Source organism: Narcine bancroftii, chromosome 2 (assembly GCF_036971445.1).
Source record: "Narcine bancroftii isolate sNarBan1 chromosome 2, sNarBan1.hap1, whole genome shotgun sequence".
Taxonomy (NCBI): domain Eukaryota; kingdom Metazoa; phylum Chordata; class Chondrichthyes; order Torpediniformes; family Narcinidae; genus Narcine; species Narcine bancroftii.
The window spans coordinates 187,858,693-187,873,699 of record NC_091470.1 but is presented as its reverse complement, the minus strand read 5'-3'; the positions used below and the strand labels follow the sequence as shown (position 1 = coordinate 187,873,699).

Sequence of the window (15,007 nt, the reverse complement as noted above, 5' to 3'; positions counted from 1 at the left end):
TGCCATCCTGCCCTCAGTGGAATCCACCATCCGAATCTTTGTGGCACCCACCACCACCCACCCCCCCCCCACCAACCTCCAGTTAAACAGGGTCCAGGAGGTAAACTTGCCAGAGAAACTCAGCAGGTCGTCCAGGGTAACCAACGTGGTGGAGTGAAACAGGCTGTGACTGCGGACGCACCAAAATCCTGGAGGAACTCAGCTGGTCATTTCAGTGTCTATCGGAGGCTGAGCCCCCGAAATGTTGGCAATATATCTTTTAGATCTATGGATGCAGAAATGACCAGGCTGAGTTTCTCCAGCACATTTGTATATTCCACTCCCTCCAGTATATTCGGGCTGTACTGAACTGCACTTGGTCAGCACTGCACACAATACACCAGCTGAAGTTCTGCATTCCATTTCTGTATTCAAACTGTCTTTTAATAAGAGCCAATGCGCCAAAACCATGCTAATCGCTCGTGATATCGTTTCTATTTAAAATCTCGCCACCGCGGGGTCTGCGCCCAAGAAGGCAGTGCCTCTGATCAGCCACAGTCACGAGTGTCTGCAGGCTCCAGGGGAGTGCAGGGCACCAGAAATCGGCTGAGAAGGAGAGGCGGAGGAGATGACCTCGCAGGGGCAGTGACCGCGGGCCGGCGGACCAGTGAATGGGGGGGGGGGGTCTGCAGCTGAAGGGACCGGTGCAGGTGGCGGGGCTGCTGGCGGGTCGAGGCAGTTGGGGGGGGGGAGAGAGTGTCCGCTGGAGACTGCAGTCGGGAGACTCTCGCCAGGCTGTGGGCTGCTGGAGACTGGCCCGGCTAAAGGGGGCACCAGGTATTGGAACCGGGGATGTGAGGGGGTGCCGAAGGCACTGAAGGGTTACGGCTAGAGAGGCCACAGGACTCTCCACAACCCATATTCTGACCAAGTTCCAGATGGAGAGGTCACGTGTATCTCCACAATCCACATGACAGGTGGTGAAAGATTATTTTTTGGGCATGTGGCCTGTGACAAGTGGTAGGCCGTGGGGTTAGACGGTGGGCTGGTTCCTCATTGTAATCTATATCAAAGATTTAGATTAGTGGTTTTCAAACTGCCCCCATCAACTCACATTCCACTTTAAGTAATCCCTATGCCAGCAGTGCTCTGTGATAAGGAAGGGATGGCTTAAGGTGGTGTGTGGATGGAAAGAAAAAGTTTGAAAACAACTGTTTTAATCGTCCCTCATTGACTCGTTATGTGCATGGTTTCAGAACTCCAAAGGAAATGGGCCAATGACCATTTTTCTCAAGCCAAATAATTCAGTAACAATTGGGTCCAAAGCAGTGATTCTCAACCTTCCCTTCCCACCCACAGACCACCTTACACAATCCCTTACCAATCACAGAGCACTTATGGCACAGAGACTACATAAGGTGGAATGTGAGTTTGGGGGGGGAGAGTTTGAAAACCACTACTCTACAGGGAACGCTGCCCGTCTGAGACCCCCAGCACCCAGCACATGCTCTGTTCTCACTGCTGCCATCTGGTGCCACAAGACTCACATCCACCAGGTTCAGGAACAGCGGCTATCCCTTCACCATCAGACCCCTCAAAGATAAACTCAATCAGGGACTCAATTAAAGACTCTGACTTGTCTACATTCTTGACTTTCTTTCTGTTCTCTCTGTCTTCCACAATCAGTTTGTTTACATTCGCTATCGGTTTCCAGTTGGTTTACATGTTTTACGCTGTGTGCAGTTTATTTTTTTGTGCTGTAGCGGCAGCTACTCTGCTCCTGAAGGAACACACACATAACCAGACAGGTTGAGCTCAGTGAACAGATTAGTTTATTGCAGGCTGCTGGGCTGCACTTATATTCCCAGCCTGGACCTGGCTGAGAACCGCACTGGAGGGCACTGACGTCCCCCAGGCATCACTTAGTCCCCCAGCGTGGGCTTCTGAGCCCCGTGCTGGGAGGAAGGGAAAACCCCTGATGGTGCCATTTTGGCCTGCTGCCCCGCTGCGTGGCTTACAAGCGGGGCTGGTTTGCCTGCCTAGTGGTGAGCCGCCACAGTGCTACCAATTAGTGGGAATTCTGCCCCGCCTGCAGGAAATAGGAATCTCAGGGTTGTAGGTGATTATAATGCGATCGATAGATAGTACTCAGAGACTGTGAGGAGGACAGACACACTTTTACAACTCAAGGTCAGTATTTACAGAGGTCTTCAGGTGAATCTGGGGTAAGGCAGGAAAACGGGGTCCATATCGGGGCGAAGCCAAGAGGAGGGGTCAACCGTCTACACACAGACAATGAATTCCAGTTCACTGGAATTGCCCTCTGACAATCAATCTGAAATCTGATGTACTGAACAAAGTTATGACAATCTTTATTGGGCAATGTGTGGAATTTCCAGGATGATGTCCTGTTCACAAATAAGAACAAATCCAATCTGGCCAAACACCTCAGCTAAGTAAGTGCTTCAGTGGTGCCATCAAGCGGGGCTTACTCTGCCATCACTTACTCTCAGATGCCAATTTTGGGTTTGCAAGGCCACTCAGCCCATCAAGTCCATGCCTCATTCCATCGGCATGCACCCAGATCGCTGCCTTCCATTCATCTCCCATCCGTGTACCTATCCAATCTTCCCTTCTGCACCGAAACTGAACCCACATCCACCACCTCCCACTGGCAGCTGGTTCCATGCTGTCACCTCTCTCTGAGCGAAGAGGCTCCCCTCCTCCCCCCTCAAATCTCTCCTCTATCGACCTCAATGGAAAAATGCCTGCTTGCATTTACCCAATCCATACCCCTCTAAATTACCCAATCCATACCACCTCAATCAAAAGATCTCAGGGTTGTATGTGAAGTCATGCATGTACACTGACAATATTGGACATTGCCATGTTTATTTGGGAAGGATGAATCTGGAAGGATGTGAGCCAAGTGCAGGCAGGTGGGATGGGCGTAGGTGGGACATTTTCGTCAGCATGGGCAAGTTGGGCTGTTTGACTCTATGACCCAACGCACCCCCCACCACCCCCAAAGTAGGCTAGCTGAGGACTGACCGATAGGGGCCACCCGGAGAGCCGACCACAGCGGGCTAAATATCTGGCCACACCATCTTCCCCACTCCAGCTGCTGAACTTCTTACCGTGGCTGAGCTTTCTTCTCTCCAAAACCAAGATCATTAGAAATCGGGACCAAATGCACAAGATCATAGCGGATATGATTCAGGCCCAAGACAATCGCACGAGTGTCAGCGACAAGCTGCTGTTCAAATTGGAGCAGGTAAGCACGAGGCCCGTCGCCCGCCCCCACCCCTCCCCTCAGCACTGATCCTCTGTAGGGCGGTGCTCCCTTGGTGATACCCTTCCCTCCACACGGCACCCTTACCTCAGAGCCCCCCCCAACCCCACATCACGGCGCTTCCCTCAGCAATCCTCTTCTTTCCCGGGGGGGGGGGGGCTGCCTCAGCAATGATGCACCTCTGCAGACCTGGGATCGAATGCCATGGTCTCTGTGAGGACTTCGTACGTTCTCCCCACGTCTGCTTGGGTTTTTCCCGGGGGCTCTGGTTTCCTCGAAACGTACCAGGGGTTAAGGGGGTGTAAATTTGGTGGCCTGTTGGCAGGCTGTACGTCTAAATTTTTTTTAAATTACAAGATATTGAGATGAATAGATAGAGTGGACGGCCTAGCATCTCCTTCCCAGGGCCCCTCTGCTCAATACAAGAGGGCGTGGCTTTAAGATAATGGGGTAAGGAGATATTAGAGGAAAGTTTTTTTTTACCCAGGGAGTGGTTGGCATGTGGAATGCATGATCTGGGTAAGTGGCAGAGCCAGGTAAGTTGGTCAGATTCGAGAGACGACCAGCCAAGCGTAAAGTGGCGGGTCATGTGGGAGGCAGGGTCTAAAGATCAGCCTTCCCTTAGCGCTGTGCCCCCCCCCGCGGTTGCGGCACTCCCTCGGCAACCCCCGACCCCTCCCGTCTCTGCGCTGCAGGCTCTCACCTTGCAGATGGTTTGTCGAAGGAATCGGAAATGGAGGATGTGAAAATGCGGGACAGGAACACACTGTGCATGATCATGGATCTGCTTGTTGCTGGCACTGAGACGACATCTACCACCCTGAGCTGGGGACTCCTTCTCATGAGCAAGTACCCCAAGATACAAAGTAAGTTCCACCCCCCCTAAACCTCCTCCTTCCATATTGTTCCCGCGTCTGAGTCACTCCGGGGATGAGCCGCCGGACGCAGGGCCGAAACGTTGGTCGCCCTTGACTTCTTAGCGATGCTGCCTGAGTTTCATCATGGATGCGTCCTGATGTACAGCACGGTAACAGGCCCTTTAGACCCACAAGTCCATGCCGCCCAATTAACCTACAACCCTGGTACATTTTGAACTGTGGGAGGAAACTGGGGGGGGGGGACACACCTACGCAGACACGGGGGGGAACATACAGACAGAGTGGGATTCGAAACCCGGTCCCAATCACTGTCTCGCCTCAGATGGGGCATGAATCCCTGGCTTAGGAGGCCAAAGCCTTATCTATTAGGCCACAGGGGCTGGGTTTCCCTTGACCCCAGTGTCTGGAGATTTTCGTTTAACAATATTTATAGCTCATCCCCAATTTCTCCACGTGAAGGTGGGGAGGTACTCTTCGGGTGAAGGTCCTCCCACGGTGCTTTTGGGGAGGTGGGAGTTTAGGCCCGGTGTTGTTCTGGTTATATAACTCCTGGCATTCTGATGGATGAAATGTTCTTGACTCTGACCATCCATCTCTTGGCTGAATATCCTCTGGAATAGACCTGGCTCGTTTTAAGTGCACTCAGGGATTGGGAGGGGGCTTGGTATCTGCGCTTACTCGCCACTCGGCAGTCGTTCGAGTAGTCACTGAGATTATAGAGTCACACAGCTCTGCAGCTTTGAATTAGGCCCGTCAGCCCAAATTGTCCAGGCTAGCTTGTCCGCCTGGGCCATTCGCCTGTGCTCGGCCCATAGCCCTCAAAAACCTTCTTATGCTGAACTAAATTGAGTGGAGAAGCAAACTGTACAGAGAATAAGAGGATTCTGCAAGTTAAGTGAGTGGGTAGATGGAGGACAATGTTGGCAAATGTGAGGGTATCCACTTTGGAAGGAAAGATGGAAGATCAGAATATTATTTAAATGGTAAGCGATTGCAACGTGCTGCCGGGCAGAAGGACGCGGGAGGGCTTGTGCATGAATTGCAAAAGGTTGGTTTGCAGGTGCAGCAGGCGATCAAGAAGGCAAATGGAAAGATGGCCGTCATTGCCGGAGGGATTGAATTTAAGAGCAGGGAGGTTCTGATGCATCTATACAAGGTCCTGGCGAGGCCGCATCTGGAAAACTGTGTGCGGTTCTGGTCTCCTGACTTGAGGAAGGATGGACTGGCTTTGGAGGTGGTGTAGAGGAGGTTCACCAGGCTGATGAAAGGGCTGGCCTATGAGGAGAGATCGAGTCGTCTGGGACTGTACTCATTGGAATTTAGAAGAACGAGAGCGGATCTTATAGAAACGTGCAAAATGATGGAAGGCATTGATAAGATCGGTGGTGGGGAGTGGGAGATCAGAACTAGGGAACATAGCCTCAAAATTCAGGGGAATAGATTTAGGTGGAGATGAGGAGGAACTGGTTTTCCCAGAGGGTGGGGAATCTGTTGAATTCGCTGCCCGTTGAAGCAGTCGAGATGACCTCAGTAAATATATCGAAGGCAAGGTTGGATAGATTTTTACATAGTAGGGGGATTAAGGGATATGGGGAAAAGGAGAGATGAGCCTATCATCTAATCAGCCACGATCTCATTGAATGGCGGAGCAGGTTCGATGAGCTGGATGGCCGAATCCTGCTCATAGACTTATACACATACCTATCTGTCTATTAAGCAGTAAAATTGTCCCTGCTTTTTCCTGATAACTCGTTCCATTTACCCACCCCCTCTGTGTGAAAACAGATCCCCTTTTACATCTTACCCTATCACCTGAAGGCAGTCCCCTCAGGATTTAGACAGGCCTGGCATGGGAAGAAGGCTTCGGATGAGGACTGAAGGTTGGACCAGTTGATCAACGGAGTTGATCCCTGTTGTAGACCTGGAGGTTCCTTGTGGAGCCCCACGTACAAAGCACAGGCAGCACTGGGGCTGTCCACTGGGGAGTTGCCTTGTAGGTTGGTGACCCTGTCTCCGTGCCTAGTCAAAAGCCATTTTGCTTTTCAGAGAAAGTCCAGGCGGAAATTGACCAGGTGATTGAATGCTCGAGATGTCCGAGAATTGAAGACAAGAGGTCCATGCCCTACACCACTGCAGTGATCCATGAAATCCAACGGTTCACCAACATCGTCCCGCTCAACTTACCTCACTCGGTGACCACGGACACTTACTTCCGAGGGTACCTGCTTCCAAAGGTAGGGGTAGGGGGGTGCCCACCCACTGTGCAGCCTTGAAAGGCCAAAGATTTTCTGAAAGGTTTGAAGATCAAAAGTTGGGCCATTGTGTTTAGCAGGAGGGGCAAGATGGAGGATGGGGGTACTGGTTGGGTGGGCGACGTAAAGGGGGTACCCACTCTTGGGATCAGTGGAACGAGGTTAATAGCAACACAAATGAGTGGGGGGGGTCTCCATTTCAGGCAGAGATGAGGGGGGGAATGACCGCCTCATTACAAGAAGGATGGCGATACTCTGGGGAAGCCTGCAAAGAAGATTTACCAGGATGTGGCCTGGATTGGAGAACTTGTCACATGAAGCAAGGTTCACAGATCTAGGGCAATGAATGATGAGAAACAGCTTAATAGAGGTATACAAGATTAGAAGGGGCTTACATAGGGTGGATAGGCAGCAGGTTTTTCCTAGGGAGACCATAACGAATAGCAGGTGAGATATGTTTAAGGTGAGGGGAGGAAGATCTTTTTGTTTTAACAGAGTGGTGTGTGCCTGAAATGGATTGCAGGATGTGGCGATGGAAGCCGGTACCATGGGATCATTTAAAGGACTCATAAGCCCTTTTCACGCCAGCGAACTAGATCAGTAATGAAGCTGTTTTTGCTGTTCACGCTGGACCGCTGTCACTGTGTCGTTTTGCACTCATCACAAGGCATCCACCCCAGGGGATAGGGGAATCCAATCCTCCACCAGTGATGTCCGAGTGACGTGCTGAGCAATGGTGGGCCTGCCCTGATCAATGTATTTAAACAAAATTAATTATGCCTAATTATATGCTTTACATCTGAGCCCTTCAGCCCCCGTTGTTGTGCCGACCTGTAGAAACCTTTATAAAATTCTAAAAGACCGTGGGAAAGGGATATAAAACACATGGTTGCACGATTTAGAAAGGCCATGGGAAAGTGCGATGGTGGACCTGCCCTCCCAGAATTCCAGGCAGCAGAGAAAGAGATGTATGCATGGAGTACTCATGGAGGGGTTTCTCTGCTGCCCGGAATTCCGGGAGGGCAGGTCCTTCATCTCTCTCTCTCTCTCTCTCTCTCTCTCTGCGACTTTCCCATGGCCCTTTAGACATTTATATAGGTCAGAAAAGTTTATACCCCTAGTGACGCAGCTCAAACCACATCATCAGGTTCACTGACGACACAACCGTGGTGGGCCTGATGAGTGAGAACAGAGAGGCAGCGCACAAAGATGAAGCGCAGGCACTAATGGACTGGTGCAGACTGTCTGAGCATTAATAAAAGAGATGGTTGTCGACCTCGGGGGGGGGGATCTCCGCTGACCACTGGCAGCTCCGCCGTTGAGCTCGTGAAGAGGATCAAGTTCCTTGGTGCGCACCTGGCGGGGAATCTCACCTGGGCCCTTAACACTGGCTCCATGGCTGAGAAAGCCCGGCAGCGCCTCTACCTCCACTGAAGGCTGAGCAAAGTCCATCTCCCACCCCAACCTCACCTCATTCAACAGAGGGTGTATCGAGAGCATCCTGCGCAACTGCATCACCGCCTGGCTTGGAAGCCACACCCCCTTGGACTGTAGAACCCTGCAGTGGATAGTGAAATCGGCAGAAAAGATGATCCGGGGCCTCTCTTCCTACCATGAAGAACGTCGGCAATACGCAAAGCAAGTGAAAGGCATGGTGAAGGCCTCCACACTCTCCTCATGTAAACTGTTCTCCCTTCTCTCATCTGGTCAGAGTCACTGTAGCACTCGGGCCCTGACATCCGGAGTGGGCAGCAGTATTTTTCCCCCCAAGCCATCAGGCTCTTGAACTCCCAGAACATTTGGGGATAGGGTACTGTGTACACACATTAATATTTTAACGTCTATTCCAAATATGCTCTGTGGTCCTGGGGAAACGCCGCCATCTCGTCTTTCCCATAAATAAAGGCAGCAACTCAAGGTGTGTGAAGGTGGTGGTGTTTTTGAAAGATCGGTGGATTGAGGGTGAGGGGAACTGGCACAGCAGAGGAGCTGAGACCTAGAGCATTTCATCCATTGTACTGAATGGCGGGGCCGTTCTTGAAGAGCTCTGCTCTTCACCCAAGATGATCTATTATGGGACAACCTTGTACTAGGAATAAGCAGAATGTTTCAAAGCCATATCCAGGTACAAGACAGTTTTTGTTGCAGGGAACATATGTGATGCCCATATTGACCTCCGTGCTGCAGGACAAAACCCAATGGGAGAAGCCAGAGGAATTCTACCCACCTCACTTCCTCGACGGAGACGGGAAGTTTGTGAAGAGAGTTGCCTTTATGCCTTTCTCGGCGGGTAAGGCCATAAGCAGGGCATTCGGCCCATCGGATCCGCTCAGGTCCCACCCCACCATTCCACCATGAGCTGATCCCTTTTCCCGCTCAGCCTCGCCTTCTTTCCGCCCCCCACCCCCCCACCCCGAGGACACATGACCTTCCTGCAGAGGAGCTTCGCTGGCCAACCCGACGATCTGTTTATCGTCGGGGGAAGCGGTGTAGAGTGTAAGCTTCCTACCATGATGCCCACCGGACGTAGGAGGAGCAGTGACAGGCCCAAAGAGATGTTGACTACCAGTCCAGGGCCCCACTAACTCAATAATATTTACCCACTCTCCTTTCACCAACCCCACCCCCAACTTTCAGGAAGTGTTTGGACTCTGGGAATTACACTTCCTTCATCTTTCAACCGGGCCACCATTATCTGGGACACTGCCTGCTTTTCTACTGGACCCACTCATCCCGGGTCCACCTTCGAATGGAATGGACAGGTGGTGTCCTTTTTCCACTGGTTTAGTCAGCCTGACGCTGGGGATACAAGTTGGGGTCGAGGCCATCAATCCCCCTGCGTGATTTGACGCCACCATTGTACTGACAATAACTACACCAGCAGTGTGCGTATAGACAGCTTTAATAAACTAATATGTACACTGAGGTCTTGTCTCTCTGCAAGACGAACCTGGAAGGCTAGACTGTAGCTCTGGACTGCTTTATATACAAGGTCACCAGGGTGACCCCTGGTGGCCGAGTGATGCAATTATATATCACCAAAGCGGTCCCAATTGTTTCCCTTTTCCACTGGATCATTAAGTGGTTAATTCCCCGTTCATTCCTGGGACAAGGAGGCAGTCACCTCCAGCACTCTCCCCACCACACAGCTTTCAGTCCAGACCACCAGCAACCCAAGCTCTGGATCTAAGGCTCTCTGGCGCCACCGGGAAGCCCTTGGCACCCTCTCACAACTCGGGTCTTGACGCCCGGCGCCTCTTCAGCCAGCCGCGGGCCAGTCTGCAGCCCAGTGCGAGTCCCTTTACCACAGTCGCAAGCAGCCCGGATGCGGGTTTCTCGCCGCCTGCGTGCTCCTCAGCCTCAGAGCCCCTGGCTGATTCTCTGCCAGGGCCACTGTCCCGTGGGTCATCCATCTGCTTCTCCTTCTCAAATGGCGGGGGTGGGGTAGTGGTGTTCTCCCCATTTTCCGGTGCTCTGCATCAGTCCTTTGCTTCCCCAGCGACTGCAACCCCTCCAGGACGCTGCCAAACACAGGCACCAACTTGGGGGCCCAGACCCTGTGATTGCGGGATTTTAAAATTAACCACAATCGGCCCCTTTAGGCCTGCACGGAGCCGACGGCAGTCGGATTGTGCGGTTGGACACGCCGGAGGGGCGCGATGTCTCCACTGCCCCTGAGGCACTGTGAATTCCACAAGTTGCGGTGTCCTGACAAGGGAGCCCAGGTTGGCCGACGTTAACCGTTCTTCTCTCTCTACAGGTCGCCGGATGTGTGCTGGGAAGGACCTGGCCAAGATGGAAATCTTCCTCTTCTTCACCAGCCTACTGCAGAGGTTTAACTTCCAGTGCCCACCCGGGGAACCCGAGTTGGACCTCACTCCGCAGGTGTCTTTTATACAGTCTCCGAGACCCCACAAGTTGTGTGCCATCCCTCGCTAACTCATCAACACCCTCCCCCAATCGATGACACTCAAACCATTGAATGAAAGTCTGCAGACGCTGGGATTGTAGTGAAAACACCCCAAAATGCTGGTCTCGCAGCGTCCGTAGAAGACAAAGATATATCACTGACGTTTCGGGCCTGAGCCCTTCCTCAAGGAATAAGCAAAGATTCTTTTACTGTCATGTAATAAAACAGACAAAGTAATATTACATAAAAGTTTGATGAGTCCACCGTAAAGCAAACAAAGATTCACCATCAGCCCAGTGCTCCCTCACAGTCAGAGGAAGATAGGCGTATTCTTGTAGAAGGGCTTGGGCCCGAAACGTATATCTTTATCTCCAAGATGCTGCAAGACCGGCTAAGTTCCTCCAGCTTTTCTGTGAATTCAGGACAAACTTAATCCCATAACTGCCCTCTTTGGAATTGTTGGAGAGAGTGGCGTGACCTGAATGGCATCTGATTTGCATGCCTGTGGCCCGGCGGGCAGCGCTGCTCAGACGGAGGGAGGTTCACCCCGCCGCATCATGCTCAATGGCCACGTCACATCATGTTTAAATTTAGATGCTCAGTAAAATGAGGTAATTTATCACTCTTATAAGAATTCCATTTTTGTTGGCCAATCAGCTTCATTCTTGGTAGTCTAGATTTTCCTTTTTTTGGGGCCAAACAGCTTCATTCTTGGTAGTGGGTTTAGATTTAACTTTGTTTTGGCAATAAAATAACATCAGCACAATATAACCTGTTTGATTAAAATGTAGGGTGTCTTGAATGAAATAAGGGTCTCGTCTCTTTTGAATTTTAACATATATCCATACATTCTCTGTATTTTTGGAATTTCAATGTTAATAAAAAGACTTGAGGAGATTGCGATTGGGATATAGGCATTCGAGCTCAGTTTCACCACTGGAACGGAAAGGAGGCCAGGCATCTATGGAGGTTACGGGAGGTGGCGGAATCCACAGGCTCATGATGTCACTGAAGGGCCACTCTTTTGCTTCTCTTTGCTGGATGAGTTGGTGACTCGCATTAGTCCTGGGCCCACCCGCCAATCAAGGACCTCGGAAGTAGCACGTTCAACCCGTCAGTCAGTTAGCAGTGGGGATGGGGTGTCTCAGTCCCATCTATCCACGCGGGCTCTGCCACTCCCAATGCACCTGTCAATCAACGGTCATGCAAGTCTGAAGTCGACCTCCTGCAGCAGAGCTCAGCTCGTGCAGGGTCGCCCAAGGTAGGTTCAACCCCCTCGGTGCCCGCCCCTGTGACCGCAGAAGATGCTCCACTTGCGCCCCCAACCACCATTAAAGGGCCCCCAAGCAGTCCTTTCCAGTGCAGTGGTCAGGGGGGGTGGTCACCTACTATATCCAGGGGTCCCGTTCTGGTCTCCTCTACCTTGGAAAGACTGGGCGCGGACTTGGGGGGTCGCTTCGCGGAGCACCTTGCCTCTGCCTGCTGCAATAATGGGGACTTCCCAGTGGCCACCTATTCCAGTTCCTCTGCTTGACGTGTCCGTCCATGGTCTTGCCAGAATGAGACCACCCGCAAAGTGGAGGAATAGCACCTCATCTTCCATCTGGGCGCCCTGTGTCTGGATGGCGTTAACCTTGACTTCTCCAGTTTCCATTAGGGCCCCCATCTCTTTCTTTCATTATCCCCACATCTCCATTCCTCCAGCTCACTGAGCCACCCCCCCCCCCCCCCCCCCCCCCCCCCCACCGATCAATCAGCTCCTGCCCTCCTCTGACCTCTTGGATGTAGGCCTGTGCTCCTCCCCTCGCCCCTTCCTCACTCTTCTCCCCTCCTTCCCCACCTTGATGAAGGGCTCAGGCCCGAAAACATCGGTTTTTATATCTTTGCCTCCCACGGACACTGTGAAACCTGCTGAGTTTCTCCAGCACCTTTGTGTATTAACTGAATCGCTCCCCCCTCCCCTCTCTCCTCCCCTTTTCTCACTGCCTCTCTCTCCCCAATCTTTTTCCCCTCATCGGTCTCCACACTTTCACTCCCTCTTTCTCCATCTCCCCACCCCTCACACTCTCTCTCTCTCCTCCACTCTTCTTCATCTCCCCACCCCATTCTCTCTTCTCCCTCATCTCTCTCCCTCCTCTTTTTCACCCCACCCTCTCCCTTTCCCTCTCCCCACATCTCACACCACCCGCTCCCTTCATCCCACCCCCTTTCTCTACCCCTCTCCCCACCCTTTCCTCTCTACCCTCGCTCCCTTTTCTCCCCCTCCCCCTCTCCTCCATCTCTCTCTCTCCCACTCTCTTCCCCACACTCTCCTTTTCCCCATCTCCCCATTCTTTTTCCCACATCTCGCTCCACCCTCTCCATCCATTCCATCCCCTCTTTCTCTCCCCCTTTCTCCCCACATCTCCTCTCCACACTCTCTCACCCCCCCAACCCCATCACCCCACCCCCTCTTTCTCGGCCCTCCATCTCCCCACCCCCTCTCTTTCTCTCCCCACCCCCTCTCTCCCCCTCCTCTCCCAACCCTCTCCTCTCTACCCTCTCTCGCCCCCCCATCACCCCACCCCGTCTTTCTCGGCCCCCATCACCCCACCCCCTCTTTCTCGGCACCCCATCTCCCCACCCCTCTCTATCTCTCTCCACCCTCTCTCGCCCCCCATCACCCCAACCCCTCTCTCCCCACCCCCTCTCTCCCCACCCTCTCTCGCCCCCCTATCATCCAACCCCCTCTTTCTTGGCCCCCCATCTCCCCACCCCCTTCTTTCTCTCCCCACCCTCTCTCCCCCTCATCTCCCCAGCCCCTCTCTCCCCACCCTCTCCTCTCTACCCTCTCTCTCCCCTGCCCTCCTTTCCTCCTCATCTCTCGACCTCCCCTCTCTCTCCCACATCTCCCTCCATCCCACCCCTCTCATCACCCACCCTTTCTTTCCCCATCTCCCCATTCTGCACCTCTTTCTCGCTCTCCCTTCTTTCTTTTCCTCCTTCCCCCCTTCTCTCTCTCTCTCCTCCTCTTTCCCTTTCTCCCCACCCTTTCTCTCCCTCCCCCGTCCGCCCACAGAGTAGAAGCAGGAAGCGGCGAGACGCCGCTCCCCGGGATTCTCCGACCGGCCCCGGCTGAGCGGGATGGACCTTAACCCCCACAGGACGGCACCTGTCCGGACGGCCCCACCTGGGGAGTGAGTGAGGCTCGACCCCGCCCGCCGGCAGCTGCGAGAAGGAGGCAACCAAGTCCCGGGTCCGCGGAGTTGGGCAGTCACAGGACAGCGTTTCAACAAAAGAGAGGGGGGGGGGGGGGGGGGGAGAGAGGGTGAGACCAAGAGAGGGTGAGACCAAGAGAGGGTGAGACCAAGAGAGGGTGAGAGGGAGAAGTTGGGGAAGGAGGAGAGGGAGGGAGAGAGGTGGATGGAGAAGGGATGGGTGATGGGGGAGATGGAGAGAGGGAGAGAGGGGGAGAGACAGAGAGAAAGAGCGAGGGAGAGTAGGATGGATGAAGGGAGGGGGCGATCAGGAGTGAGGGGGAGGGAGGGTGGGAGAGGAAGGGAGACAGAGCAGAGGAGGGGGAGGAAGGGCGGGAGCAGTGGGGAGAAAGAGAGAGATTGTGGGACTGGTACAGGGGGAGGGAGGGAGGGAGGGGGACATAGGGAGAGAGGGACAGAGGGTGGGGGAGATAGGGAGAGGACAGAGGGTGGGGGTGGTGGGGAGAGAGGGAGGGAGGATGGGAGAGATAGGGAGAGGATAGAGGGTGGGGGTGGTTGTGAGAGAGGGAGGGAGGATGGGGGGTGGTTGGGAGAGAGGGGAGAGAGGGTGGGAGAGATAGGGAGAGGACGGAGGGTGGGGGTAGTGGGGAAAGAGGGAGGGAGGGTAGGAGAGATAGGGAAATTGAAGGGGAGAAGGAAGATGAGAGAGGTAGGAATAAGGAGGGGGAGAGTTGGAGGTGGGAGGAGGTTGGGATAGGTACAGAGAGTGGGAGAGTGCAGGAGAATGGGAGGTGTAGGGAAGGGGAGGGGGAGAGGGAAAAGAGGAGGGAGCGAGGGGCAGCAACAGAGAGGGTGAAAGAGAGGGAGTGGAGAGAGGGTGGGACGAGGTCAGAGAGGGGGAAGGAGGGTGGGAGGGATATGGAAAGGGGGAGGGATGGAGAGGGTGGGACAGGTACAGAGAGAAGGGAAAGACAGGGGGAATGGACAGATGGTGGAAGAATGGGGATAGGTAGGGAGAGAGGAGGGGAGTGGAGGGATGGTGGAGAATGGGGAGGGTAGAGAGAGAGAGGGGGAGTGGATGGATGGTGGGAGAATGGGGAGGGGTAGGGAGAGAGAGGGGGAATGGACGGATGGTGGGAAAATGGGGAAGGGTAGGGGGAGAGAGGGGGACCGGAGGAAGGGTGGAGTGGTACAGGGTGGAGTGAGAAAGAGGGTGAGAGGAAGGAGAGTGGGAGGGGTGCAGGACAGGGCAAGGGGGAGAGGGGGGGAGTGGAGAGAGGGTGGGAGAGGTATGGAGAGGGAGAGGAAAGAGGGGAGTGGAGGGAGGGTGTGAGGGATTCAGAGAGGGGGAGGGAGAGAGAGGGGGACTGGAGGGAGAGAGAGGGGGGACTGGAGGGAGAGAGAGGGGGACTGGAGAGAGAGAGGGGGACTGGAGAGAGAGAGAGGGGGACTGGAGGGAGGATGAGAGGGGTGCAGAGAGGAGGAGGAAAGGAGAGGGG

The 15,007-nt window shown here is 53.7% G+C and overlaps 1 protein-coding gene across 2 annotated transcripts in view; it reads left to right on the top strand.

Annotated features, from left to right (window-relative positions):
• Positions 1 to 11,121, top strand: part of LOC138754794 (cytochrome P450 2K6-like) — a 29,387-nt gene extending 18,266 nt beyond the window's left edge. The window contains exons 5-9 of one of the 2 annotated variants that reach the window (XM_069919613.1): positions 3,149 to 3,253; positions 3,996 to 4,137; positions 6,196 to 6,383; positions 8,550 to 8,691; positions 10,162 to 11,121. In XM_069919613.1, coding sequence (XP_069775714.1) covers positions 3,149 to 3,253; positions 3,996 to 4,137; positions 6,196 to 6,383; positions 8,550 to 8,691; positions 10,162 to 10,340 — 756 coding nt within the window. In that variant the 3' untranslated portion in view covers positions 10,341 to 11,121. Of the gene's footprint in view, positions 1 to 3,100; positions 3,254 to 3,995; positions 4,138 to 6,195; positions 6,384 to 8,549; positions 8,692 to 10,161 lie in introns of both variants that reach the window. The other variant, XM_069919612.1, reaches the window with a different exon arrangement.
• Positions 11,122 to 15,007: the final 3,886 nt, after the last annotated feature.